The sequence below is a fragment of the Emys orbicularis genome, chromosome 8 (genome assembly GCF_028017835.1).
Source record: "Emys orbicularis isolate rEmyOrb1 chromosome 8, rEmyOrb1.hap1, whole genome shotgun sequence".
Lineage (NCBI taxonomy): Eukaryota > Metazoa > Chordata > Testudines > Emydidae > Emys > Emys orbicularis.
The window spans coordinates 59,489,053-59,515,379 of NC_088690.1; the positions used below are offsets into that span (position 1 = coordinate 59,489,053).

General features: G+C 42.3%; 1 protein-coding gene across 1 annotated transcript; it reads right to left on the reverse strand.

The window, feature by feature from the left end:
- Positions 1–347: 347 nt before the first annotated feature.
- Positions 348–25,964, reverse strand: FAM20B (FAM20B glycosaminoglycan xylosylkinase). The gene is made up of 8 exons (XM_065409787.1): positions 25,879–25,964; positions 21,972–22,498; positions 17,654–17,740; positions 14,377–14,486; positions 11,363–11,534; positions 7,063–7,254; positions 2,883–2,942; positions 348–673 (listed from the first exon to the last, which is right to left on the reverse strand). The coding sequence occupies exons 2-8, from the start codon at positions 22,346–22,348 to the stop codon at positions 442–444; spliced, it is 1,230 nt and encodes a 409-aa protein (XP_065265859.1). The 5' UTR covers positions 22,349–22,498; positions 25,879–25,964; the 3' UTR covers positions 348–441.
- Between the last annotated feature and the right edge of the window lie 363 nt (positions 25,965–26,327).

Genomic DNA, 26,327 nt, shown 5'->3' on the forward strand with positions numbered 1-26,327 from the left:
ACAACCCTGAATTGGACTAAAACCTCATAAGAGCATATTAAGAGTGGGTGGCTGTGGAAAGAGAATGGGGAGGGGACCGTAGTGTTCCATCTCCATTGTCCCCTCTAGAACCAGCCCACGTATTACTGTTTGAATTCCACTCTCTTTTTCATTAACACCAGCAGTTGTGTTTTCCCAGTGCAACGTCCACTGCCAACAATGGACACACCACGACGGCGAAGCTGCCACTGTGGCTACAGGGCTGTCCACGGGCTCCCAAACTCTCCACCTTCTCTAGCTGCTGTCAGCCAAAGATAAAGACCACCACCACTCTTTTCCCTGGCTCAGGAGCTTTTCCATTCATTTCCAGTCCATCCTGGGCATAGCCATTCAGAACCAATTGTGCTGTTTTTCTATCATTTGTTTTTAAAAAAAGGAGTTTCCATCTGTTTTCCATGAAAGTTACAAATGGGAGAGTGTCATCCTGTCTTCCACCAGCACAATGTCTGGACCAAACTGGTCTGTGCACTGTTTCACTGTAGCCAGGATGCTCAGGAGCCGCTGGTCCATGGCATCCAAGTGAGGGTCGGAGAGCACTGGTGAGATGGGGTCATGAGACATGGCAGTCTTTAAGGCAGACTTCAGCACTCCATTCTTCAGGTAGTTCAGTCTGTTCCAGGTGGAAACCCGGATGCTGGAAAAGAAAGATGAGCACACATCATACTAGTGCACACAGGATTTCCAGTCTAAGGTCCCATCAGCACTACCATATAGCTGCTCCGTTGAGGAGTCCAGTTACAACATGATTATGCCTACATAGATGGGAGCAAATTATAACTGGGTATCTCTCCGCACTCCCAAATATGATTGTAACTGTAACATAATCCAGACCTAAAATGTTGGTAGCAGATGAAGGTGAAGGGAAAGTGATCTAATACGTTGCAATTCTTCTAAGAATTGCAACATGAAAGCTCCTGACAGGAAGAGCGCAGCTAGGTCAGTCTGAAGGCTTCCCAGACAGAGCTGGAGAAGGGAACTGAGTGAGAGGTCTGACTGCTAACCCAAAACAATGCTTTACTCCAGTCAGAACTGAAGAATGCTTTACTCAGCATTACTCCAGTCAGAACTTCATCAACCAACAATTAGTCATGGATGAGAAAAGAGTCAGATGATTAACCTTCCCTACCATGTTCTTTCTACTTTGCCATTTAATCTTTTCACACTATCGCATTTGAACTGTTTTCTTCTGGGGAATCTCCTGGGAATCCTCCCATCAAAGTTGCATGTTGTAGCAATTTGCCACAACTGATGTCCTGACTCACCTAGCTCCCTTTGGAGTGCATCATTGTCACCGAGTGTTAGGGGAGGGTGGTGTCACCCATGTTACAGGGTACTCCCTATCCCCAGGGGAAGCTGTGAATTCTGCAGTCAAAACAATTGCAACAGATTTTAGCACATTCACATGGCTACCATAGAACATTCTGTTTACAGGCTTCCCTGCCTAGAGGTGTGAGCTGTCCATGGACCACCTGGGCTCAGTAAGAATGAAGACCAGAAGAGCAGGGAGCTGTTCAATCTTCTGCAAGGATGGAAGGGGAATTGCCTCTGGAAACCTCTCCTCTAGGACTGTGTTTGGAGGAACTCGAAACAGAGGACACAGACTCCAAAGGAGCCACACAAAACAAGAAAAAGAAAACATTTAAAAAAATTACTAGGGAAAGCTAAGGAAATTTTTAATCATTTTTTAAAAGCGTTTCTATTTACTTACTTCATGCTCCTGTTGAAATTTCAGTTTTCTGCAGACTTTAGTGTGCTACAGAAACCAGAGGTGTTACAAAAGAAGGTAGGTCAAATGTGCTGTAGTATATAGGGGCTGTATTGGCTGTACTTGCAATCTGAGGAGCTGAGCTTCCGTACTCTGCAAAGCTCCTGGTTTCCAGAGACTCCGAAGAATACAGGAGACAAACTGAACCCTCGAGGGGCAGCTCAAGGAACTCTCAATAGACTGGCCTATTTTAAAAAGTGATGTGATTTTCATTTCTCCGTTTGCGTTGCCCTGATGTAGCACAGTCATGCAAACTACTGCACCGATTTCCTTTGTTTGGGTTTTTTAAGTGCTCATGCAACATACAGCCTATTTGTTAACTGGACAAGGAGAGCAGAGCCCACAAAAGCAAAGAAAGGCTGGCCTCGTCAGGTAAGCATGGGGCCACAGAACCCAGAAATCAACAGGTTGCAGGAGACAAAAAATGAAAAAAGCAGGATGGGGGTGCAGGTCACAGGGACAAAATGAGGGATTCAGAATGGGACAGTGAACAGAGAATCCCAGACAACGCCCTCTGCTCTAAGGAGTCAAGGGATACCCTGAAGAACTCTGCCTGGATGCATGCACAGACAAGGGACAAGAAAAAGGCCTCACAGACAGAGAACACCCTTCCCTCTACGCAGCACAATGACTAGCAGTTTTGAAGGCTCAAGTCCTCCATATAACCCAAAGCAAGAACCGCACAGGTAGCAGCGGTGCAAGCTTCCACACACTGCCTTGCCATTGTACCTCAACCCTCAGAAGGGACATCAGGAATGAGGGTGGTTTAGTTGCCATGCCTATCCAATCCTTGGCTTCTGTCAGTGAGAGTTCCAATGGTGATGCAAACATCTGTCCATCAGGAACTGGCCAGAGACCAGTTCATTTCATATAAGCCACTGAACAGCTGCAGATGGAAGTTACTTGTCATTACTGATCAAAGGTAAATTTGAACCAGTGACCTAAAAGAGTTCTGTGTATACCCTGCATGTCTCCAGGCTGTCAGAGGGCTTCAATGCTATGAATTTCAGTGTGCTCCTGATTTAGATTTGGCAATTGCATACAAATAAACTCAATGGCTTCTCTGTGACTTACTTACATGCAGCACTGATAAAGAGGAGCTAGGATGCTTCTCTCATCCAGGGAGGGGTTTCCAAAACTGAAAAACAAATTAGAAGCAGGTGAGCCAGCTGAACACTCAGCACCCTTTCCGACCTCAGCAGATTCTGTAAGGAATTTGAAATCAATAACCAAACAATTCCATGCTCCAACAACTCAAATCAGTGAAGCTAAAACATTCTCAGCCCATGACCAATTAGACATACAACTCCCAACAGTTTCTGTTAATGTACCCAACAAACAGCAGCAGCAGCTTTAGTTTTTATAGTTCTTTACCCTGCCAAGCCACCTCAAGGCACTTTAAAAACAAGCTGTGAAGAAATTTAGTGATGTAGCCCACATTGCTGAGCTAAGGGGGAAAACAAGTGGGATATCAGTTTAGACAAAGAATGAGAGTATCAGCTCCCTGACATTCCTGGACAGGGAATGAATTGAGGAACAGCCACCTGACACATGTAGATCCCCAAGTTGGCCAACCTCGAGCTGAAGGCCAGGGACATAAAATGCTAATCAATTCTAACCATCTAAACCTCACTATCACCCTTTCAGCTGGAGAACTGCCAAAAGGACTTCATAGTATATTTTGGGCTCCATTGAAATAGATGCCAAATAAACTTGCACAGAAGTTATTTTTCAGTCACTTATAAATTTAATTTAACAATTTCTTCACAAGCCTAACGAAGAGCCTGCTCCTTAACAAGGGAGCAAAATCTGGAGCTGTTTTATTCATCTGAGTTGCTAAGCATAAAAAAGCCTTAAAACATCAGAGTATTTTTTCACACTTCAGTAACTCAAAGACAGATGAAGGGACTTGACTCAAAATGTCAGAAGAAATTCACTTCTGGGGCTGAGATGCCCCCAGAGGAAATTGTTTCAGAAGGGTATGAGCATGTGAACACAGGTAGTTATAACGAAAACACAGACATAACCCATCACTATCACCATCGCTATCCATTGACTAATATGTAACTCTCTCCCACTCTAATGCCAGGACATTTTAAAAAGCCACCATTTTTGTAGGATCCACCAAAAGACATCTGAGAGCAGCAGCAATTAACTAATATTCCTAAAGAGGAATACATCCCTGCTGGCATCATGGAAGGAGTCATTGAAGGGGCTGATGCATAAACAGCAATGAAAATTAAACTGAGCCATGTTTATTTCAGACAGATTAGAAATACTCACAATAAGAGAAAGGAGCAGGAGAACCCAATACTTAAAAGGGAAGAAAGGCCAAGAGTAACAAGAAGGAAATGGTATTTTCAAGCCCTCTAAGGGTCTGTCTAGATGACAAAAAAGGTGCTTTAAAATCAAGTTAGCTACCAATCATGGTAGTTCGTTGGTAACTCAACCCCAAGGTTAAGTCTTCACTAAGTTAGGAAGTATTTTTAACCAGTGTTATCTAACGTACTAAGATCATAGTGTAGCAAAGTGATTCACCAGTCGGAGCACCTCACTGGGGCTAAGAGCGGTGCTGCACAGTTTTATCCTTTAGTTGTCTCCATTCACCTTGTGACTTATCCCTCAAGCTGGGTCACCTATGGTCTCACCTTTTTGAAATAAACCAGTGTTTTCACCCAATAGTCCTGTGATAAATGAAGGGGGGGAGCTCCCTTTTATGAACAGCCAGCCAGCAAGTAGCTATAAAATCCCTCTTAGTAGCTGTTCTCGAATTGCTCTACCTGTAAAGGGTTAAAAAGTCTCACTGCTATGCATAGGTAAAAAGAAGTGAGTGGGCACCTGGCCAAAAGAGCCAATGGGAAGGCTACAACTTTTTAAAATTGAAACAAGACTCCCCTTTTGTCTGTCTGTTTGTTCTCCAAGGAGAGGTAGACAGGGCTGCAACTATGCTGTAAGAAGCTTGGGGCCAGGTATAAAAAAAATCATCAGTATCATACCTAGAAACTACTCATTTGAAACCCCAGATATGTAAGTAGATCAGGAAATGTCTAGGAAGACGCGATTAGGTTTATCTCTTTTTATTTCTTTATGGCTTGTGGACTCCTCTGTGCTAACCCCAGATGCTTTTGTTTTGCTTGTAACCTTTAAGCTAGACCTCAAGAAAGTTATTCTTGATGCTTAACCCTTGAAGTTTTTTTTTTTTAATCTAGCAAATGCCTACGTTCCCAGATGATTTTTTTTTTATTAATAAAATTTACCTTTTTTTAAGAACAGAATTGAAGGTGTGTCTCTTAAGAGGTTTGTGTATGTTGTTTAATTAGCTGGTGGAAACAGCTGATTTCCTCCCCCACCTCCCTCTTTCTCAGCTCTTCCTCAGAGCGGTGTGGAGGGGGACGGGGGGGGAGGAGTTGGATTGGGTTTGAAAGGGCTTGAGGGTACCCCACAGGAAGGAATTCCCAAGTGTGCCTTCCTGGGTTCGCAAAGGGGTTTTGCATTTGGGTGGTGGCAGCGTTTACCAATCCAAGGTCAGAAAAAAGTTGTAACCTTGGAAGTTTAATACAAGCCTGGAGTGGCCTGTATTAATTTTTAGAGTCCTTGCATGACCCCACCTTCTGCACTCGAAGTGCCAGAGTGGGGAATCAGCCTTAACAAGTCCCTTCCAGCTACCACTTAAAAAACAAAAACAAAACAACAACCACCTTTTAATCCTAGTAAGACAAACCCCAAATGTAGAGTTTCACACCTTTAAAATAGAAGGGAAGCTTTGGTTACATAACCCCCTAATACAATTTTAAAGGTGTTAAAACTGTCTACACTAAGCCTATACCTATACTACAAGCTAGGAGTGTGATTCCCAGCCCACACAGACATACTTGTCCTAGCTCTCCCCTGAGCTAGCGCACTAAAAATAGTTGTGTAGCCAAGGTAGCACAGGCAGCAGCCGCACAGGCTAGCCACGCCAAGTACATACATATGGAATTCAGGCTGTTTTGTACTTAGCACAGCTAGTCCCATGCCACCACTGCAGCTGCCCATGCTACCTCAGCTACACTACTAGCTCAGATGAGAGATAGCACAAGTATGTCTACGTGAGCTAGGAGCCTAACCACCTCTTTTACTCTGTTTAGCCATGGTGGCTTTTTTTGGTACTCTTACTATGGTGTTTTTAAAACGTTTTCACACAGTTTGCAGGCATTTAACTCGTGACTGTTTGTATTAAAATCTGTTTAACTAGCTTCGTCATTTTTTGTGGAGTTCCCCTTTTTGAAGTTAAATGCTACTGTGGTGGGTTTCTTTGGTATTTCCTCCCGCCCCACCCTCACAAGGATGTTGAATTTAATTACATTTCAGTTGCTATTACCAAGCGATTCAGCTATATTCACCTCAAGCATTGCCTCTTCCCTGGTGGGTTCCAGGACTAACTGCTCCAAGAAGCAGTCATTAATGGCATCTAGAAACTTTATCTCTGCATCCCATCCTGAAGTAATATGTACCCAGTCAGTATAGGGATAGTTGAAATAAACCATTATTACTGAATTGTCTATTTTTTATAGCCTCTCTAATCTCTCTGAGCATTTCACAATCACCATCCTGGTCAGGTGGTTGGCAGTATATTCCTACTGTTTTACTCTTATAATTCAAGCATGGAATTTCAATTCATGAAGAGTCTATGGTACTGTTTGATTCATTTATGATTTTTACTATTTTTGACTCTATGCTTTCTTTCACATATAGTAAAAAGAACAGGAATACTTGTAGCACCTTAGAGACTAACAAATTTATTTGAGCATCAGTTTTCGTGGGCTAAAACCTACTTCACTGGATGCATGCAGTGGAAAATACAGTAGGAAGATATACAGATATAGATATATACACATACACACACACAGAACATGAAACAATGGGTGTTACCATACACACTATAATGAGAGTGATCAGTTAAGGTGAGCTATTACCAGCAGGAGAGAGAAAGAGAGAGAGAGAGAAGGAGAAGAAGAAGAAGGGGAAAAAAGGAAAAAAAGAAAAAATTTTTGTAGTGGTGATTACCACTACAAAAAGTTTTTTTTTTTTCCCTTCTTCTTCTCCTCCTCCTCTCTATTATTATATTATTTGAAAGGATTTGCCATAAGGAATATTGACAGAATTTTAGCTTGAGCTATTGCAATGGCTAACTATGGGAAAGGCAGAGTGGGGGAATGGATAACTGCGTGCCGCCTTTCTCATCACCAAGTGGCCGCCAGCACTAATATGCTTCCTACCTTTTGGCATTGTCCAGGAGGATGAGCATACTGGCTCCTTCATCATCCTGGAAGCTTTCATAGTGATGTCGGTCAGCATTCCCAATCAAATAATCAAAGACGGCGGTGTCAATGATATCAAGGAGGCGGGGGCCTGAGTCATAAGGTGAGGTCTTCTTCACAGCATCGCAGTAGCTCTCGTCATACTCCCACCTGCAGGCAGACAAGGGGAATCAAAGCAATGTCAACCAAGATGGCAATCTACTGCAACCCCCAGGCGCCCCTAAGAAGAGACTTGAGCACTTTGCAACAGTTTTAGACAAACATAACAGCTGACCTTTCAAGTTTTGTTTATAGTTGTCTTTTTACTCACTTATCAAAGAGAGTGGTGTTTAAAAAGTGGATTTTTTTAGGGCTGTCAATTAATCGCACTTAATTCATGCAATTAACTCAAAAAAATTAATCACGATTAATTGCCATTTTAATCGCACTGTTAAACAATAGAATATTAATTGAAATTCATTAAATATTTTGGATGTTTTTCTACATTTTCAAATATATTTTCAATTACAACACAGAATACAAAGTGTACAGTACTCACTTTATTATTTTTATTACAAATATTTGCACTGTAAAAATAAAAAATTGTATTTTTCAGTACACTATTCCTACTGTCTCAATTTATTTTCCTCCATCCAATCCAACTTCTCTCTCTACTGAAAATGACCCAAGCAAAATTAGCAGTGACCCCTGCCTGGCCAAGTCTAAAGGCCTTCTCTGTCTACTCATTCTCCTTTATAGCACACAGAAGGAAATATCAGGGTTAGAGTTACTGTGCCCTCTCCCTTTAAGAACTGAAGGTCTGCTGAGGGGGCTCAAAGGGGATAGTTCTGGTCGCAGCAGCAGAATTTTGGTGTGCTATGAAAAGACTGAGCTGAAATGGGGTCGTGTAAGGTGTGTGTGTGTTTTTGGACACTAAGTTTAATAAAATCCAGTTTTAAAATGGTCCCTGGTCTGGGAGTGTAACACCTTTGACACAATGATTGTCCTTCATACTCTGAAAACCTCACCTGCACGCATTTCCATGATACAATTTGTCTTCTACTTCTGACTGCTCCTTCAGAGTTTTGTTTGGAAGCACCCCATTTTCTTCTCCACTGGTAAGCTTTCAGGGTAGAGCCCTGTGTGGGATTTTTTTTAATCCCGCCCCTGCTATTATAGCAGTGGGTGCTGCGGGATCCCAGTCCTGCTGCAGGGCTCTGTTTCAGGATTCTCTGTCTTCTCTCCTTTCTATATACTCATTCTCTCTGTCTGGGGTCCTCAAACCCTTTCATTCTGCAGACCACTCTACAGAAATCTCTTATGGAACAGCTCCATTCCCAATACCCAAACCCACAGAGCTTACTTCTCAAAGTATTTCAATCTTTAGACCACCAGGAAGTGCTCCATGGATAACATTTTGAGAATTGTTGCCCACCCCAGCAGTTTCATGCTGATTTCACAACGAAAATTTATCTCCAGTGTCTACCCGCACTACTCCATCCTCAACATCCTGCCACTGTTTCAACCTCAAAGTGGCAAAAGGGACAAAGTGGCTTTCCTCCCAAAGCTTTTCTTCCCCCTTCATTATCACAGTTAACAACTCCATTCTTTTCCTAGTTACCAAGCCTTGCAACATGGGCGTTATGTCCACCTCTCCACAGCCAGGCTCTTGCTAAGTCTTGTCGTTTCTTCCTCTTTCTCAAATCCATTCTTCCTCTCCGCACAATCTGCTAACACCCTGATTTATGCCCTACCCATCTGCCATCTTTACTAGTAATAAGTACAACTTATACAGCACCTTCCATCCATGGATCTCAAAATTCTTCACAAAACATTAACTAAGACTGAAAACCCCTAAGGGGGTTTGTATTCCCATTTTACAAAACGGAGAGGTTAACTGACCTGCCCAAAGTCAGAGTGAGTCAGCAGCAGAGGCAGAAATAGAATTTAGCTGCTATAACCATTACCAATGCTGTCTCCAGAGGACAGGAATAAGTTCTACGCTGGCCTCCCTGTATCTCACCTATCCTCTATCCAAAATACTGTGGGCCAAAGTCTTCTCCTCTTATTGCTCTGACAGTCCTCAAATCCTTTCACTGGCTTCCTCCTTTTCTTCCTGCATCAAGCCCAAACTCCACGTCTTCACCCTCAATATTCTGTACATCGCTCCGACATCTCATCTTATATTTCTTCCTATGCCCCAGGCACACTATGTGTTACTCATACCACTCTCCTAAATGCTCCCCTGCCTCCTCCTCGCAGTCTCTAATTCATATTTTTTATGACAGCTCTTACTCCACTTGGAACAGCTTTCCCTTTCCCCTGCACCATGCTACATTCCCCTTTCTATTCACCATTTGTCAATCAAGTTACCACACTGATCTTTCTCCAGCACCATCTGCTCCTACATTTACTTCTGATAATTTGTATTCTATTGAAGAGTTTAATTGTGACTCCGAAGGTCAGGGATCTTATCTAGTACATGGTTGTAGAAAGCTATGTACACTAATGGCACTAAATGAATAATGTTAAACAGGATTATTCAAGACAGAGCAGAAGCAGCAGCTTTGAGAAGAAAAACTCCTACACAAATATCTTCCATAATTAGGAGCAGCAGAAAGGACATTACATGTCATACGGAACATACGCATATTTCTTCCCCTAATCCTGAAGACAGGTTTCCAAAGAGTGAAAGCAGCAATATAGTTAAGTACATGACAAAAGAGCAATGTTATTTGATCCTATCTGCATGGGCAAGAACAAAGTATTTTATAACATAAGGATTGTCAGATTAGACCTGGAGCTTGTCTACACAGTGGGGTAAGGCACTTTATGGAAGTGTGATTTCTGAAGTGCACTAAAGTGTTGTGCATTTATAGTCCACATAGACCCTGCTGGTGTGCTTTAACATAATGGTGTTTGAAACAGTACTATGCTAGAGCACACATGGGAACTTATAATGCACACCAACAGGGTTACAATTAATGCATAACACCTTAGTGTGCTTTAAAATCATGCCCTTATAGTGTGCATTACCCCACCATGCAGACAAGCTCTAGATCTCACTCCAACATGGTAAAACATAGCATAAATGTTGAGAAACAACTTCTTAACAGAAGCAAAATGTTTCCTGTTCTCTTTTCCACAAATACATCATCAAGTGATCCATCCCCTGTCATCCATTCCCAGCTTCTGGCAAACAGAGACTAGGGACACCATCCCTGCCCATCCTGGCTAATAGCCATCGATGGACCTATCCCTCCATGAATGTATCTAGTTCTTCTTTGAACCCTGTTATAGTCTTGGCCTTCACAACCACCTCTGGCAAGGAGTTCCACACACACACAAAAGTTCAGATTCTTTCTGTGAATAGCTAGCTAGTTAGAAACTGATGGAAATAGCTAAACCAAAAATCTAGTTCAGCAAACAAGATTTCAGGGGCTGAAAATGTTTTTCTGGTCACTTGTCCTGGATCAATGCTTGGAAAAGTTTACTGAGCTTGAAATCATTTGGGCTAGTCCTGGCAAAGTGTTTCTAACCTAATGAGTTTTTGAGATACCGTGTCTGTCTTATAACTTTCAGGCCCACACTGGTCTCCGTCTAACAGTGCTCTTTGGACATGGGTCCAGATCCCTACATGTTGCTAGTATACAAACAAACAACTTTTCAGTTCTAAACTATTTAAGGTGAGATATACTTTGCACAAAATACACAAAAATTTGATCTTTAAAAAAAAAAAAAAATAGGAGAGAACTTCATCTCTTCCAAGCTCCACAGAATCTCCCTCAAACACACCGAAATTACTTTGGTATGAAAGCTTTTGACATAGGTCCACAACAAAAAACCCCACAAAAATAGAACCAATAAAAACCCATGAAATTAGGCAAAAAGACTACTAACTCAGTGTCACAGGATTCTGTTGAGCCAAATAGGGGCACAGTATAAAAGAAAGCCTCAACAGTGAGAGGTAAGCAGCTGAGATTCCACAGTCAACTCAGGTATGGCTGAATCGCTCACTGACTTGTGTGGCAAGTTATTTTCCAGGGAAAAAGTGGGGGAAAAATGACACTTAGCATTCCTGGATGTCCACAGGATTTTTTCCCTCCCCCTCAAATTAATGCTTGTCCCATCAGAGGCCTTCACTAGTAGTTCTGGTTCAAGAAAACTGGCTGAAAGTTCCTTTGGATCTTGAGAATCTTTAAACAGCCCAAGACACGGCTAAGCATGCAAAGATTGGTGTACTCTGAACTGCTGCAGTAGGCCTATCGGGTTCTTATACCTGGCCAATTTGCCTTCACGGTAAGTCCTTCCCCAAGGATGCCGGTGCTTCTGAAGAGGCCAGACATCAGGCAGCCATAGCGTGACTGACCCCTCCATGGTATCTCCATCAGCACAAGCTGGTTCTGTTTCTCGACAATAGTAGCACTTCCCATAGAAACAGGTACTATTACCTTCAAAAACAAAAAAAACATATCACAAGAACAGCAGTAACTCTATGGAAGCCCAAACAAAAGAGAGAAGCAGCCTGAAGGACCTTTAGAGAGATTTCCACAAAAGTCCTTTCAACAGTTCACTTCATTTCGCCTTCCTCTTCCTTCCCTCAAGAGGAAACCAAAACTTCTCTTTTTCTTTTGGAAAGAAGTTCCAAATGGAGAGATAACCAACAGGAAATTATTCATCTTTGACAAGATGAAAAGCTCACTTTAAAAGGATCCACTGAATAGACAAGGGAAAACACACACACACAAAACTACATTAGAAGAACATTATTAAGTTTGCAAAGTCAAGCACTCAGACATTAGGAAATTCAAAAATTTCTTGTGCTCACATGCTCAGGTCTAATGGACTGCATATGTGGGGTTGGGAAGGAATCTTCCTCCAGGTCGCATTGGCAGTGATTCTGGGGGGTAATTTGCCTTCCCCTGCAGCGTGTGGGCACGGGTCACTTGCCAGGATTATCTGGGTATACCTCCTTTAAACTTGTCCATGCCTTTACAAAGGACTCAGGCACTGGTTCATCTCTGTCCTTCCTAGTCTCTGCTTGTAGCACATAATAGCCTGACTTAATTTCGGTTGTTGGATTTAGCAGGAGGGGGCTGGTGGCCTGTGATATACAGGAGGCCAGACTATATGATCTGGACGCCCTTTCTGGCCTTAAATTCTGTGACTATGACATTGAACAACGAAGAGGAAACAAAATACTGAATTAGTTGCTCATTAAGTGAGCACTAACATCCAGTGCAGTGAATGAGAGAGGGGTCTAGTGGGAAAAAATAGTATTTGATCATGCACAAAGGGGTCAAATTAAGGTCGCACAGGCAAACTTAATTCTGGCATTTCCTAACTTCTGAGCGCTTAGCTTTGCAATCTTAATTATATTAAGTTTTTGTGTTATATCCTAGGTTTAAAAAAAAAAAAAAAAAAAGCGCAAATGGGGTGGGGGGGGAAATTCTACCATTCTGACACCTACTTGGGTCATCTGCAGGATTGGATCCTTTAAAACTCTATTGCAAAGACCTCTGCCATTCAAGCAAATGGAGTAGCTGATAGCAATAGTAGGTTGTCATCCTCTATGTGGACTAGTTCTGGGCGGGGCGGTGGATGGGACACTGCCAGAGGATTTCACTGCTTCTGACAGCAGAGAAATGATGAGACTCAGGAATCTTATGTTCCATTCCAGGCTTTGGAGAGAAGTGTGTTCTAATAGGCAAAGATTCTTCTGCCTATCCCTCCCTACCCCCTCACCTTGACCCCTGCTGCTACATCCTTCCAATCTGTTTCACCCCCATCTCCAAGTCCCAGTCTCTTGCCCAGCCAGCCCTAGTTCCTCTGCACCTTCTGGCTCCTCATTCCCAGTTTCCCCTCTCAGCTCCTCATTTAATCTGCTTCTTTTCTCCCAACCTCCAGTCACCCTACCACCTTGTCCTCTGCACCCCATCACCGTAGGTTTGGCTCTTGTCCCCTTTGCTTTCAAATCAGACAGATTCCCCCTCCATGCTGCTTTGGCATCAGCAAAGGGAGCACTGACAGCAAAAGAGACACTGGCTCCATGCTCCACGTAACACTCCCAACCACAGCAAAGACAACAGCTGCAACTAGAGAGAGAGAGAGAGTCCTCCTTTAGACCCTGGCTGCAGCCTGCCTAGTGGGGATGGAATCTTCACATTTTTAAAAGGATAATAACTTGGCCAAACTTAGTCAGATTTCATAGGGGTAGCAAAAGGCACATCCCTGACACAAAGGCCACCATGTTTCTAAATTTCAAGTCCCTATTCCACAGAATGGGGGCACAAGAGCTCCCCCCCTTAAAAAAAAAAAAAAAAGTTGCCTGAATTTTTGAACATAGGCGAAACAACAATTTTTCATTAGCCTCATTTTCTGAAACAGCTGAACCATTTTGACTGAAATTACAAAAACACACACAACCTCAGCATGAGGCAGAGACCTGGCATGGTATATTTCAGCCTGAACAGTTAAAGTTTGGCAGAGTTATAAACAACTGAAAATATAGTCTTATAACTGGAAGTGTCTGACAACCTTAATAATAAGTGCTACCAGCCCTGCCTATCATACATACATAAAAACAATACATTGTTAATGAACAGTTGTCTAAATATGTTTTCTGACAAAGAAATATGATACTTTATAATCTGACTGAAGTACTAATGGTTGTAGCACAGGGCATTTTCTGAGGCATAATGACCAGCTGGCAGGACTCTGCTCTTGAGTCATTAACTCCCAGAAAATACCCCATCAACATTACTACTATAAATTAAATGTATGGAACTGTTCTAGGACATCTAGTTATGAACATCTTATCCCGTTCTATAACCATGTTGCTATGCCAGGCACACTGTTGGTGCTACACAAACATCATCATCCATCACCATCTTGTATATTAGCAAGCCACATCATTCCAACCGTCCATTCAGTTTACTCAGAGTAAAATATAATTCCATGTTTTCAATTCAGGTCTATTTCTAAATTCTTCTGACTGCTTTTGACATTAGGAAGAAAATACTTATTCAAACAAATATCTGCAAAAGGGAACGTACAAAAATTACAGGCAAACCAAAGTATTTTTTGTTGAAAAATAATCCCACCCCCCTTTCCCCACCAAACAAGGTTATACCAGCGTTAAAATCCCTCCAAAGGGCTGGAAGCAGTTTATCAGGTTCCTATATAGTAGTTAACTGTTCTACAGTTATGTCAGTTTCCCACTGCTCTTTTTTTTTTTTTTTAAATAAACATGCTTATTTTCAATGGGCTGCACGATACCTAGAACCCACTTACCCAGCATCAGGAATGTACTCAGCAGCTGCTCTGTTGCAACGGGTTTGATCTCTGTACGCAGATTCACAAACCTGCCAATCACCAGTGGAGCTCGCCGGAAACCCAGAATTCTGTTTCGGGGAGGGAAGAGGGGTGACAAAGTATGAGCATTTTAACAGGAATAGCAGTTTCAAATCTAAAAACCACATCAGATCTCCAAGCCACTGAGCAAATTCAAAGATGGTTGCCTTATAGCAGGTGCTAAACTTGGCACCCCATTGGAAATTAACCCTTCACCATTTGTACCTTCTATCTTCTTTCAAGACTTTCCTTTGGCTAAGGAGGGCTGGATGTACGAGACTCCCTTTACAGCCCATCAGCAATGCTCCTATATTGGTCTGAGTGGTCACTGCAGAGCAGCATGAGATGCACCTTTTCTTCAAGGGCCAAATACAGTGTCTTCACAGAACTCAACCCCGGAAATGAGACCTCATATCACAAAATATATTGTCTCTCATGTAGCAGCTCAAAGCAAACACCACAGGGCCTTGGGCTGGCCACATGGAAAGATAATTTATACTAATTCCCAGAAACCACCTGATAAACTCCGTTGTAATTTAAACTCCAATTCAGTTAAACTTGAGAGCAGACAAGCTGGTTTGAGAGAACTGGGTGTCTTTGGAAAACACAAAGACATTTAGAAACATGAGAGAGGTGGGAAAGATAGTTTAGCAGTTAAGCACAAGTCTGTCAGTGAGTTCTGTTCCTGTGTCTGTTAGACTTACTGTGTGACCACAGGCAACTTGGGTGTTTAGGGTGGGATTTTCAAAAGTGCCGAAGTGAGTTTGGAGCACAAGTATCACTTAGGCACGTTTGAAAGACCCACCCTTAACCTTTATGCCTCAGTTGTCCCCTCTGTAAAATGGAAATACTTATCTCACAGAGGTACTATGAAGGTTAGTTCTTTAACATTTGTAAATTGCTTTTAGAGCCTCAGACAGAAAGCTCAAAAGAAGTGCAAAGTGTTATTCAAAATAGGCAAAGAAGAATGTTTGTCTTAACAAATCACGCCTGAGATATACAGGAGAGTAAAAGAGTCCAACAGATTTGGATGTGTGCAATTATCTAATTTGTATGAGCAAATGTGATAGCCATATGCGAAGGGGCACAGAATTAAGACTATTTAAAATAGGTATCCTTTGAAGTGTCAGCATCAGAGTTAAATATTAGCACCCTATTGTGATGAATGGGAAAGATGTCAGTTCACACCTCACCAGAACCATTGCTTAGGTATAAGACAGCACTACATGGAATCATATTCAAGAGGTCATCTTTGCAACATAACCACAAGAAACATACTTAAAAAAAATAAAAAAAAATAAAGCTTGCAATTTGCGCAATTTGAAGTTGTCGTGGATGCCAGAAAAAAATAGTACAAGTGGTCCAGATCCACCCCAGGTGTCAAACTCATGCTCCACAGAGACCCCTCCCACAGATCTAGGAGCAACAATTTTCGGCTCTGAAAAAACTCTGATCAGACCTTCTTAACTGAAAGTAGGCAGCTGCCACACAAGTCCTGAAGAGGTTGTAAATTACGAGAAAAAGTAGGAAAATCCAATCTCTCACTGGACAGCCCTAGAGAAACAAGAACCCAATGGCATTGGGGCAGTATCCCTTATAGAAACAGAAACTTTACTCAATTTAGTCCAATATAATCCTATTGTAGGAAAAAGTGTGGCTGAGAAAGGATACCACAGTGCCCTATGCAGGAAAATAGACCCTACTTTGCCTCCCTGATTGTGAAATATGAAAGAAAACTGGCATAAAGTTCAGAGCAAAAATAGTCTGAATACGTTTTGCTTTGTACAATTCAACACAGCAACTGTCATGCTAGATCAGACCTATGGTCGAACGTCCAGTATCCTGTCTCTAACAGAGTCCAGCACCAGACAAGTCAGAAAAAGGTGCAAGAAACCACCCAGTTCCTAATTGGCTTAATATCTCTTCTAAAAGCTATTGTAGTATTAACTATGTGACCAAATCCCTTTCTGAATCTTGCTCAGTTTTTGACCTCAATGATATCGTCTGGCAATGAATTCCACAGCTGAATTGCATGTTTTGTGAAAATATATTTCCTTTTATCAGTTTTGAATTTGCCCTCTTTCAATTTAATTTAATCTCCCTTTGTTCTTGTGTTATGAGACAGAACAGAACGTTCCAATTCACCTTCTCTAGATCATTCATTATTTTGTATACTTTTATCATGTCCCCTCTTATTCACCACCTCCTTTCTAAAGTAAGAGATTCCAACATTTTCACTTTTTCTTCATATGAGAGTTTTTTTTTCATTCCCCCAATTATTTTCTATACCCTTTTCTAAAACCCCTTCTAATTATGTAATAGCCTTTTTGAAATGGAGTGACCAATACCTCAAGCAGTATTCTAGATGAAGCTGCACCACTGATTTTCCACTCCTTATGTATCCTAACATCTTATTTGATTTTTTGACAGCAGCTGCACATTGAGCTGAGGTCTTCACATTGAGCTGTCCACAATGATTCCCAGACCCCTTTCCCAAATTGATCATTAATTTAGACCCTTCTAAGGTATATGAGTAGTTGATTTTTTCCCTCCAGTGTGAATTACTCTGCGTTTACCATCAATATACTTCATTTGTCATCATGTTACCCACTCACCAACCTTGGTTAGGTCCCTCTGATGTGCTTCACAGCCCTCTGTAGACTTGACTAACCTAAATAACACTATATCATCTGGAAAAAAAAAAATTGCTTTCTCACTGCTCACCCCGCTTCCCAGATCACCGACAAATATACTAAACACAAGACCTAGTACAGAACTTTAAGGCACCCTCATTCTTCACTTTTTGACAAGATGAAAATTGACTATTTGACTCACTGTCTCTTGGTCAGTTTTTGATCCATGATAATACTTTACCTCTCACCCCATGACTACTTAGTTTCTTTAGCAGTCTCTCGTGAGGAACCTAATTAAAACCCTTTGAAAGTCTACGTAAACTGTGCCCATCTTGTTCTTTTTTATCCATTACTTTGTTGACATGTGCAAAGCATTCTAATAAGTTAGGGTGATACTATTTCCTTTCGCAGAAACCTTGCTCATTGGACTCTATCATGTCATGACGTTTTATAACGTTTTTTGTTCTACTCAATGAGCAGGTTGGAAACTGATGTCTCAGGCACCCTCTCTGAAGTGAACTGGTGCAAAAAAACCAAAACAAAAACAAGAGAATAATTAAATAGTTAACCCCATAGTTCCATACCTGTCCAAGTGAAAGGCTGCCACCTCCGCATTGTGTCTGTCATATCCAGCATATGGCTCTCCTTCTACTACGTAGTCTCTGGCATATCTGTAAATGCAATGAATGATGGAAAAACAAAATGATTTATGGGGGATTCTCCTCAGTAAAGTTAAGAGTCACACAAGCAAGAATCATTGAAGTGAAATTGGCTCTGGGTCACCTCTAAAATGATTTCTTGTGGGAGAGGAGGACTGAGTTTAGTGAGATTAAAGAGTGTAAAGATTAGCAGAGAGGTACATAGTGAGAACAGGGTAGTCACGCATTGATCTGAGTCACCTGGTAAGCTAGGACCAGTCAAACAAAATGAGTTTTAATACAACCAAAACGCAAGGTCATACACCTCAGAGCAAAAAATACAAGCCATACCTATAGAAGACTATCCTAGAAAGCACTGACTCTGAAAAGGATTTAGTAGTCATAGTGGACAAAACTCAACATCAGCTCCTAGTGTGATGATGTGACAAACAGTGCTAGTGCAATCCTTGCATGTATAAACGGGGTCAATAACAGACTGAGAGGTGACTTGATTACAGTGAATAAGTATCTTCCTAGGGCAAAAATACCAGGAATTAACAGGCTCTTTAATCTAACAGAAAGAGACATAACAAAAATCAATGGCTGGAAGCTGAAGCCAGACAAATTCACTTTAAAAAGAGAAAAAAAAGTGCCTTCTAATTTGAAGGTGATTAACCAATGTAACAAACTACCAAGGAGAATGGTGGATTCTCCATCTCCTGATGTCTTCAGATCAAGACTGGATGTCTTTCTGTAAGATATACTTTAGTCAAACACAAGTTACTGAGATCAGTATCTAGGAAGGAGTACGGCAGAAAGGGATCTAGGGGTTATAGTGGACCACAAGCTAAATATGAGTCAACAGTGTGATGCTGTTGCAAAAAAAGCAAACATGATTCTGGGATGTATTAACAGGTGTGTTGTGAGCAAGACACGAGAAGTCATTCTTCCGCTCTACTCTGCTCTGGTTAGGCCTCAGCTGGAGTATTGTGTCCAGTTCTGGGCACCGCATTTCAAGAAAGATGTGGAGAAATTGGAAAGGGTCCAGAGAAGAGCAACAAGAATGATTAAAGGTCTTGAGAACATGACCTATGAAGGAAGGCTGAAAGAATTGGGTTTGTTTAGTTTGGAAAAGAGAAGACTGAGAGGGGACATGATAGCAGTTTTCAGGTATCTAAAAGGGTGTCATAAGGAGGAGGGAGAAAACTTGTTCACCTTAGCCTCTGAGGATAGAACAAGAAGCAATGGGCTTAAACTGCAGCAAGAGAAGTCTAGGTTGGACATTAGGAAAAAGTTCCTAACTGTCAGGGTGGTTAAACACTGGAATAAATTGCCTAGGGAGGTTGTGGAATCTCCATCTCTGGAGATATTTAAGAGTAGGTTAGATAAATGTCTATCAGGGATGGTCTAGACAGTATTTGGTCCTGCCATGCGGGCAGGGGGACTGGACTCGATGACCTCTCGAGGTCCCTTCCAGTCCTAGAATCTATGAATCTATGAATATGGGGGTAACAGAGTGAAATTTTATGGCATGTGATATACTAGATGATCTAATAATTCTTAAAATCTGCAGCTAGTTAGTGCAAGTTAGACAATTAATAGCCCTAGGGACTACCCAGAACAGGTACAGCAGCAGTGCATGTCTGCCACAATATCTGCTAGTGTGCTTTAATCCTGATCCACCTTTTGGTTGAGAGGCTAGTTTATGACTAAGGCTACTATTTAATCATGGGTATTTTTAGTAAAAGTCATGGACGGGTCACGGGCAAGAAACAAAAAATCACGACCCATGACCTGTCCATTATGTATACCATAAATACCCGATTGAGTCGGGGGGGGGGGGGGGGGGAGACGCTCTCAGAGGGGGAGTCCGCAGCACCAGCGGCTGCGGGGGGAGTCCCAGGGGGCCAGCAGCTGCTCCAGCTGCCACTGTGGGGGGAGCCCTGGGGTCATCCGCTGCTCCAGCCACCCCGGGACCACTGCCAAGCTGCAGCTGCTCCCACTGCCCCAGGGACTGCTGCTCAGGCGGTCCCCAGAGCCAGCTGCCAGGGGCCGCCAGAGTAGCAGCTGGTGCGGCTGGTCCCGAGGCCGCTCCAGCAGCGACTAGTGTGGCTGGCTGCACAGCCACTACAGCAATCCCCAGAGCCAGCTGCTCAGGCAGCCCTGGGGTCAGCCACTCTGGCGGTTGCAGAAGTCGTGGAAGTCGCAGGAAGTCATGGAATCCGTGACAAACACAGAGCCCTACTTATGACCCTGAGGAGAGGTCCAGTCAAATCTTTGCTTTAGAACATAAGAATGGCCATACTACTTCAGACCAATGGTCTATCTAGCCCAGTACCCTGTCTCCTGACTGTGGCCAACGTCAGATGCTTCAGAGGGAAAGAACAGAACAGGGCAATTATCGAGTGATCCATCCCCTCTCATACAGTCCCAGCTTCTGGCAGTTAGAGGCTTAGGACACCCAGGGCTGTGTCCCTGATCATCTTGGCTAGTAGCCATTGATGGACCTAACCTCCATGAATTTATTAATTCTTTTTTTAACCAAGTTACAGTTTTGGCCTTCACAACATCCCCTGGCAACAAGTTCCAAAGGTTGACTGTGCCTTATATGAAGTAGTACTTCCTTATGTTTGTCTTAAACCTGCTACCTATTAATTTCATTGGGTGACCCCTGGTTCTTGTGTTACGTGAAGGGATAAATAACACTTCCTTATTCATTTTCTCCATACCATTCATGATTTTATAGACTTCTGTCATATCTTCCCTTAGCTGTCTCTTTTTCAAGCTGAACAGTCCCAGTCTTTTTAATCATATGGAAACTGTTCCATACCCCTAATTAGTTTTGTAGCCCTTCTTTGTACCTTTACCAATATTCATATACATTTTTTCAGATGGGGTGACCAGAACTGCATGCAATATTCAAGATGGGGTATACCATGGATTTATATAGTGGCATTAAGATTTTTTCAGTCTTATCATCTATCCCTTTCCTAATGGTTCATAACATTCCCAGGAGCCAGCACCCCATGCCAGCAGCTCCTCCAGCATGGTTGTACCACCCCCAGCCCTGCCCACTGCACTAGTATGACCAGGGACAGCTGCTGGGGAGCATGGTACCCACCCCAGCTGCTCCTGGGAACAACAGCCTACCAGACTGCTGCTTTCACTGCTGCAGTTCCCGGTAGAGCCCTGCAGCTCCGTGGATACCAATTTATATCCACAGATATAGATTTCGTATCTGCACAGGGCTCTACTTTTTTGACTGCCCACTCAGTCTGCTAACTCTCCAGACCTACCAGATTCAATCAGAAAGATGGTAAATAGGGAACCTGACTACCTGCTGTGGAGCCGAGTGTGGGCAATTGCTTAAAAACTTCCAGAATCCTATGAAAGAGAGGCAGGGATAAACTCCTACATCCTTGCCAAAAATTCCCCTCTGCATCCCCTCTTTTCTCACATGCATTGCACACCACCACAAATTGTCTGGCATTCCTAAAAACATTCCTGGTTGTACATGTCCTTGATGTGTACATTTTGCCTGCCTGCACACAGATACTACACTTGATCTTAGCCAAAAGGCTTCTACTACTGGAATGTAACTTAAGGCTTTGTGTACTTCTTTATGGCATTCAGTTATAGAAAAAGCACTACAGAAATACAGTAACAAGACACGGTATTTACAAGATGCATGCAGTATCCTGTGCAAGCTGTATCACCACCACTTCAGTGCAAAAAGTTCATACTGTTTCAAAATAGTGCAGTCCAATGATACAACTCCAAATCAGGTGTGCAAGTCGCCATTAGAGAAATGGTACTGAAAATTCCAGCAGTCCACCTTTTCCTCAAGGAAAGTTAGTTTAGAAAGCATTACAGGCATACACAAGCATACATAATAAGCTTTATGGTGGAACGTTCAATCAAGGCAGAAATGCAATTTCCATATTGACAAATACAAGGAAGAACATAAAATATTACATTCCACTGGTAGCACCACAACCTTCTAGGCCTAGTTTGAAGATGACCATCAATTTCCATTTCTTGACCCCCCATGACTCACTCCCATAAGGCACCCAGATCACGACAACTAGCCTGGCAGACAAGCTGAATATTACCAAATCACCAGCATGGCTCCACTCCACCTTCTGTATACTAGACTGCATCATATGCAATATGGACATATATCAGTTTATAAATTAATGAATCAACAGGGAGGAAAAAACTCAAACAGGGTTTTTTATCCAGTCACTGATGGATATATATTTACCTCTTAGGTTTGAAGACCACTTTCTGTCCCCCTTCAAGTATCAGCAAAGCTTTCAGCTGGGTCCCTTTGTAGCCCACATCAGCTTTTATAATTTTCTTGGTAGCCATGGCATGCATAACAGCCCCTAGCTCCGGCGTCTCCTCGGGATACACTTCCCGTGGTACCACCCACTGGGCGGCAATCTCCCAGGGGGACTGCAGCGTATGATCAAGTCGGGGGTCTAGCTCCACACGCAAGCTTGCCATCATGCGGTGAAAGGCCCGCTGGTCCTCCCGGTTGGCAGCTGAAGTGTCCAAGTTGTCAATGAGGAAAACTTTTGTGAAAATGAAGATGACAAGGAGGATGGCCAGCAGTACCACTCGCTGCTTTAGCTTCATGGTGACCTTCAAGCCTTCTCTCCTGACCCTCTCTTCCAAGGGCTACAGGAAGTCTATTAGAGATCAGGGTCAGGAGGGGGATGTTAATGCTTTTCATTCATAATTTTCACTCTTGTGGGTCTATCATCACTGAAGTATCTTCCGGTACCCCTACAAATTAACCAAAAAAAAAAAAAAAAAAAAAAAGGTAAGTTTCACAGGTACCTATCCTCTGGTACCATCAACTCAAAATCTAGTCATTTTTGCTAAGCACGTTAAAGAGTGCTGCACTTGCACCCAGCCCCAAACTTTCCTGCCAATTTTTGTGGTTTCACAATCCCATTTTCCTCTTTTGTAAACACTCTCCCCTGTTGCTCTGTGAGCACCCCACACAAACAAGGGGAAAGGACTGATACAGTTAAACGAACGATATACATAGAAGGCTGCCAAATGAAACATTTTCTATTATTGCACTTACAAGTAACAACTGAAATTATTGTAACTACAGTAGGCAAAACATTTGGAAAGAATTATTATTTAAGTTGATGGTACCACATTTAAAAGCAGAAAAGGCTCGTTTAAAAAAAAAAATGGTGGTCCCTATAGTATCTCCAAGTTCTCTACACTGTCCCAAGAAAATCAAAAGTATGACATCAATTCCGGTGTACTAAATCCATCCTTCATAGCAGTTTGCAAAAGTGATAGCCAAAAACATCTCCAGAGCAAACAAACAGAGGAGAGAGAAACAACAGACAATCAACAGCCTCACAGACACAAAGGAAGTAAAAAAAAAAAAAAAAAAAAATCACCTTGTGCTGAAACCTCAGCCCGAGCAACTATGCTGTGGTACATCTATGTCTTCATATTTAAGACAGATGCAAGACATCTCCCTGTTCAATAAATTTTGGCTGATAAATTATCAATTAAGGCCCATCTGATGAGCAGTTAATCAAATCTAGTGAAATTAAGTCAAGAAAAGAATATTCCTACATTATTAATTAAACATAACCAGAATGCAAATGAAAACTGACACTACACCACCATCACTGTAGGACACTCATGGAGCTGGTAGAGATTGCACATAGTTTACATTCCTTTTTCCCCCCCCCAAAATGGCCACAAACTGCACCCTGAGCCATAGATGCTCACTGGGATGAGCAATAAATGGATGAGGCAGAAGTTACATATTCAAGAAACAAGTAATACAAGTGCACTTGCTTAGTTATTTCACCATCAGTTTTACCATCTACAACACAAGGACAGCCAAAGTGCATCCCACTGGCCAAATGCAGATCACAGCCATCCCCATCTTCAGCATGCAAGTTGCGGCCCACGTGTTCAGATTAAGATGGACTACACTGCATATGAGAATCAGTATGTGTCTGCAGGCCATACACCCTGCGTTGAAGAGATGAGGGTAGCTGCGAATCTACTTTGTTTTAATGAGATCGATATCCTTGGGCTCCTAGCAAGTCACCACTGCTGTCCTCACAGAGGCACAGTAGGAGCACTCCTGCATAAAATCTTCATGTTAGACTAAACCAATAAGCTGGGGGACAGCCTGCTGACCCACTGTTAAACCAAATTACAAGTGACAGGTAGGGACAAGCAGTTCCACACCCAATCAACAGATCTCCATATTTTGAAACTGACTCCTTGTTCAGCTGGCTAACAGTTTTAAATGTGCAGCATAAAAGATAGTAACTTTAGCCCCATCATTTTCAGTTTGTCTCATTTGTGAGGTGACAGCTCAGTTCAGATTGCTCATTTCCGGTCACACATCTTGCTTCTCAAACACTATTGATAGCCCCCGTTTTCAGATATTAGTATGTAAACAATGTTACTGTAAAGGCAACTTGTATGCAGCTGACATGTGAATAACTCATTTAATGTGATTAGTCACTAAACACACCAAATTCCATGAAGGGAAAAGGAAGAATTAAAAAGGAGGCCAAATACCCGAGCTGTTTCAATCTAGCACTACAGACACCTTATCTATGTAATACTTATCGGATCTGCCAGTTATAAAAAAGAACCTCTCCTGGTATTGATCGGAAACGAGCCAGGAAATTCACATAAGCTAAAATTCCTCCTTCAGTTCTATCTAGGAAGGGCAGAATTTCTCTGAACAGAATGTCTGTGGTATGCAGGTTGGCAATGGGAATCAGCAGTACTGATGGCAAACCTTCCCCGGACCAAAAAGGCCATACTCCTGCAAGTGCAGGATACAGGGCTTATCTTCCCTGCAACAGTTAGCTCCAATTAGTATACTTGGGTTACTCCATTCAAGCTAGTTTGAGTGACCACACTGCAAAACACCACTCAAACTATACAGAATGATTAGATTAACAGCTGATGAGTTATAATCAGTGTTGTATCACCACTGCATTACTTCCTAGAGCTTTAGCAGCATTTGAGCTCCAATCATCCCTCCACTTATGGTTAACTAGCTCAAACTTAAAGCACCACTTAACTTGAGCTAGAGATTTGTGTATGTGGATGGGAGTTGGGTTAGGAGCTCAATCTAACATTGCAGTGAAGACACCCCCCTAAGACATTAAACACTCATCTTGAGCGTAACAAAAAGACCAAGCAGATTAATATGAACAGAATTTTATCTTCAATTCACTATATCTTTACTTTATTTATTCATTCATTCACTTTATTTCACTTCATTATTTTAAATTTAACTAGTATAGGAACTTGCTTTCTTTTGTTTCCTTTTTGTAAATATCTCAGAGGTTTATGAGAGTTAACACTGGATCATATAGCCCACTTCAGAACCACTACTATCTACAATGGAAACACTTATTTAGGCTTTATTTATCCCAATACTGGACAGATTAAAGCACTTTGGGAAAGACTCTCACACTTGGTACCTAAAATGTAGGCACCTATATATAAGTGGCCTGATTCTTAGAAACGCTGAGCAACCACAGATTCCTTTGATTTCCCAGGGAGCTATTGGTGTTAAACACTTCTGAAAAACAGACCACTTATACAGGCACCTACACTGCCCTTCATTGTTATCTCCCTTCCCACCAAGCCTTCTGTGTATGTTGTTAATTGGTATTTAATAAAAAATACTCTGTGAAAGATAATCATTCTTTGTCTCCTAAACATTGTGGTTGCTGCTGGAATTAATACACAGTGGCAATGTGATCATTTGCTGAGAACAAATCAGAGTCAGGAATCATCAAAATTTTAATGAAAGGCAGCAAGTTAACAAAGCATGGCAGAGCGCTGTAATGAAACATTACTGGATCTCACTGTCAAAATGGTGCCTCAAAGCCTCCCTGATTCGAACTGCCCCCCCATTGTAGTCCTCTAATAGCCCTAGTATCTGGCTCCTCAAAATCAGCTGCCAGGCGATCCACCTCCACGCTCCACCCCAGGGGAAACATTTAACCCTTCGCCTCACAAATATTATGGAGTGCACAGCAGGCTGCTATGACCATGGGAATATTTTCCTCGTTTAGGTCTAACCTGCCATAAAAACAGCCACAGTGTGCTTTTAATCTGCCAAAGCATATTCTACGGTCATTCTGCACCTGCTCAGCCTAACGTTGAAGTGCTCCTTGCTGCTGTCCAGGTTTCCCACGTAAGGTTTCATGAGCCACGGGAGTAAGGGGTACACTGGGTCTCCCAGGATCACTATGGGCATTTCAACATCCCCAATTTGAATCTTCTTGTCTGGAAAGAAAGTCCCTGCTTGCAGCTTTCTGTAAAGTCCAGAGTTTCTGTGTCATGCACCTTCCCGGACCACCCCGTGTTGATAGTGAAACAGCCACGGAGATCCACAAATGCCTGCAATACCATATAGAAGTACCCCTTTCTATTGATGTACTCTGTCACAAGATGGTCCGAGGCCAAAATTAGGATATGCATGCCATCTATCGCCCTGCCGCAGTTAGGGAATCCCATTGCTGCAAAGCCATCTACCATTTCATGCACATTGCCAAGAGTCAGTGTCCTTCGTAGTAGTACGCGATTAATGGCC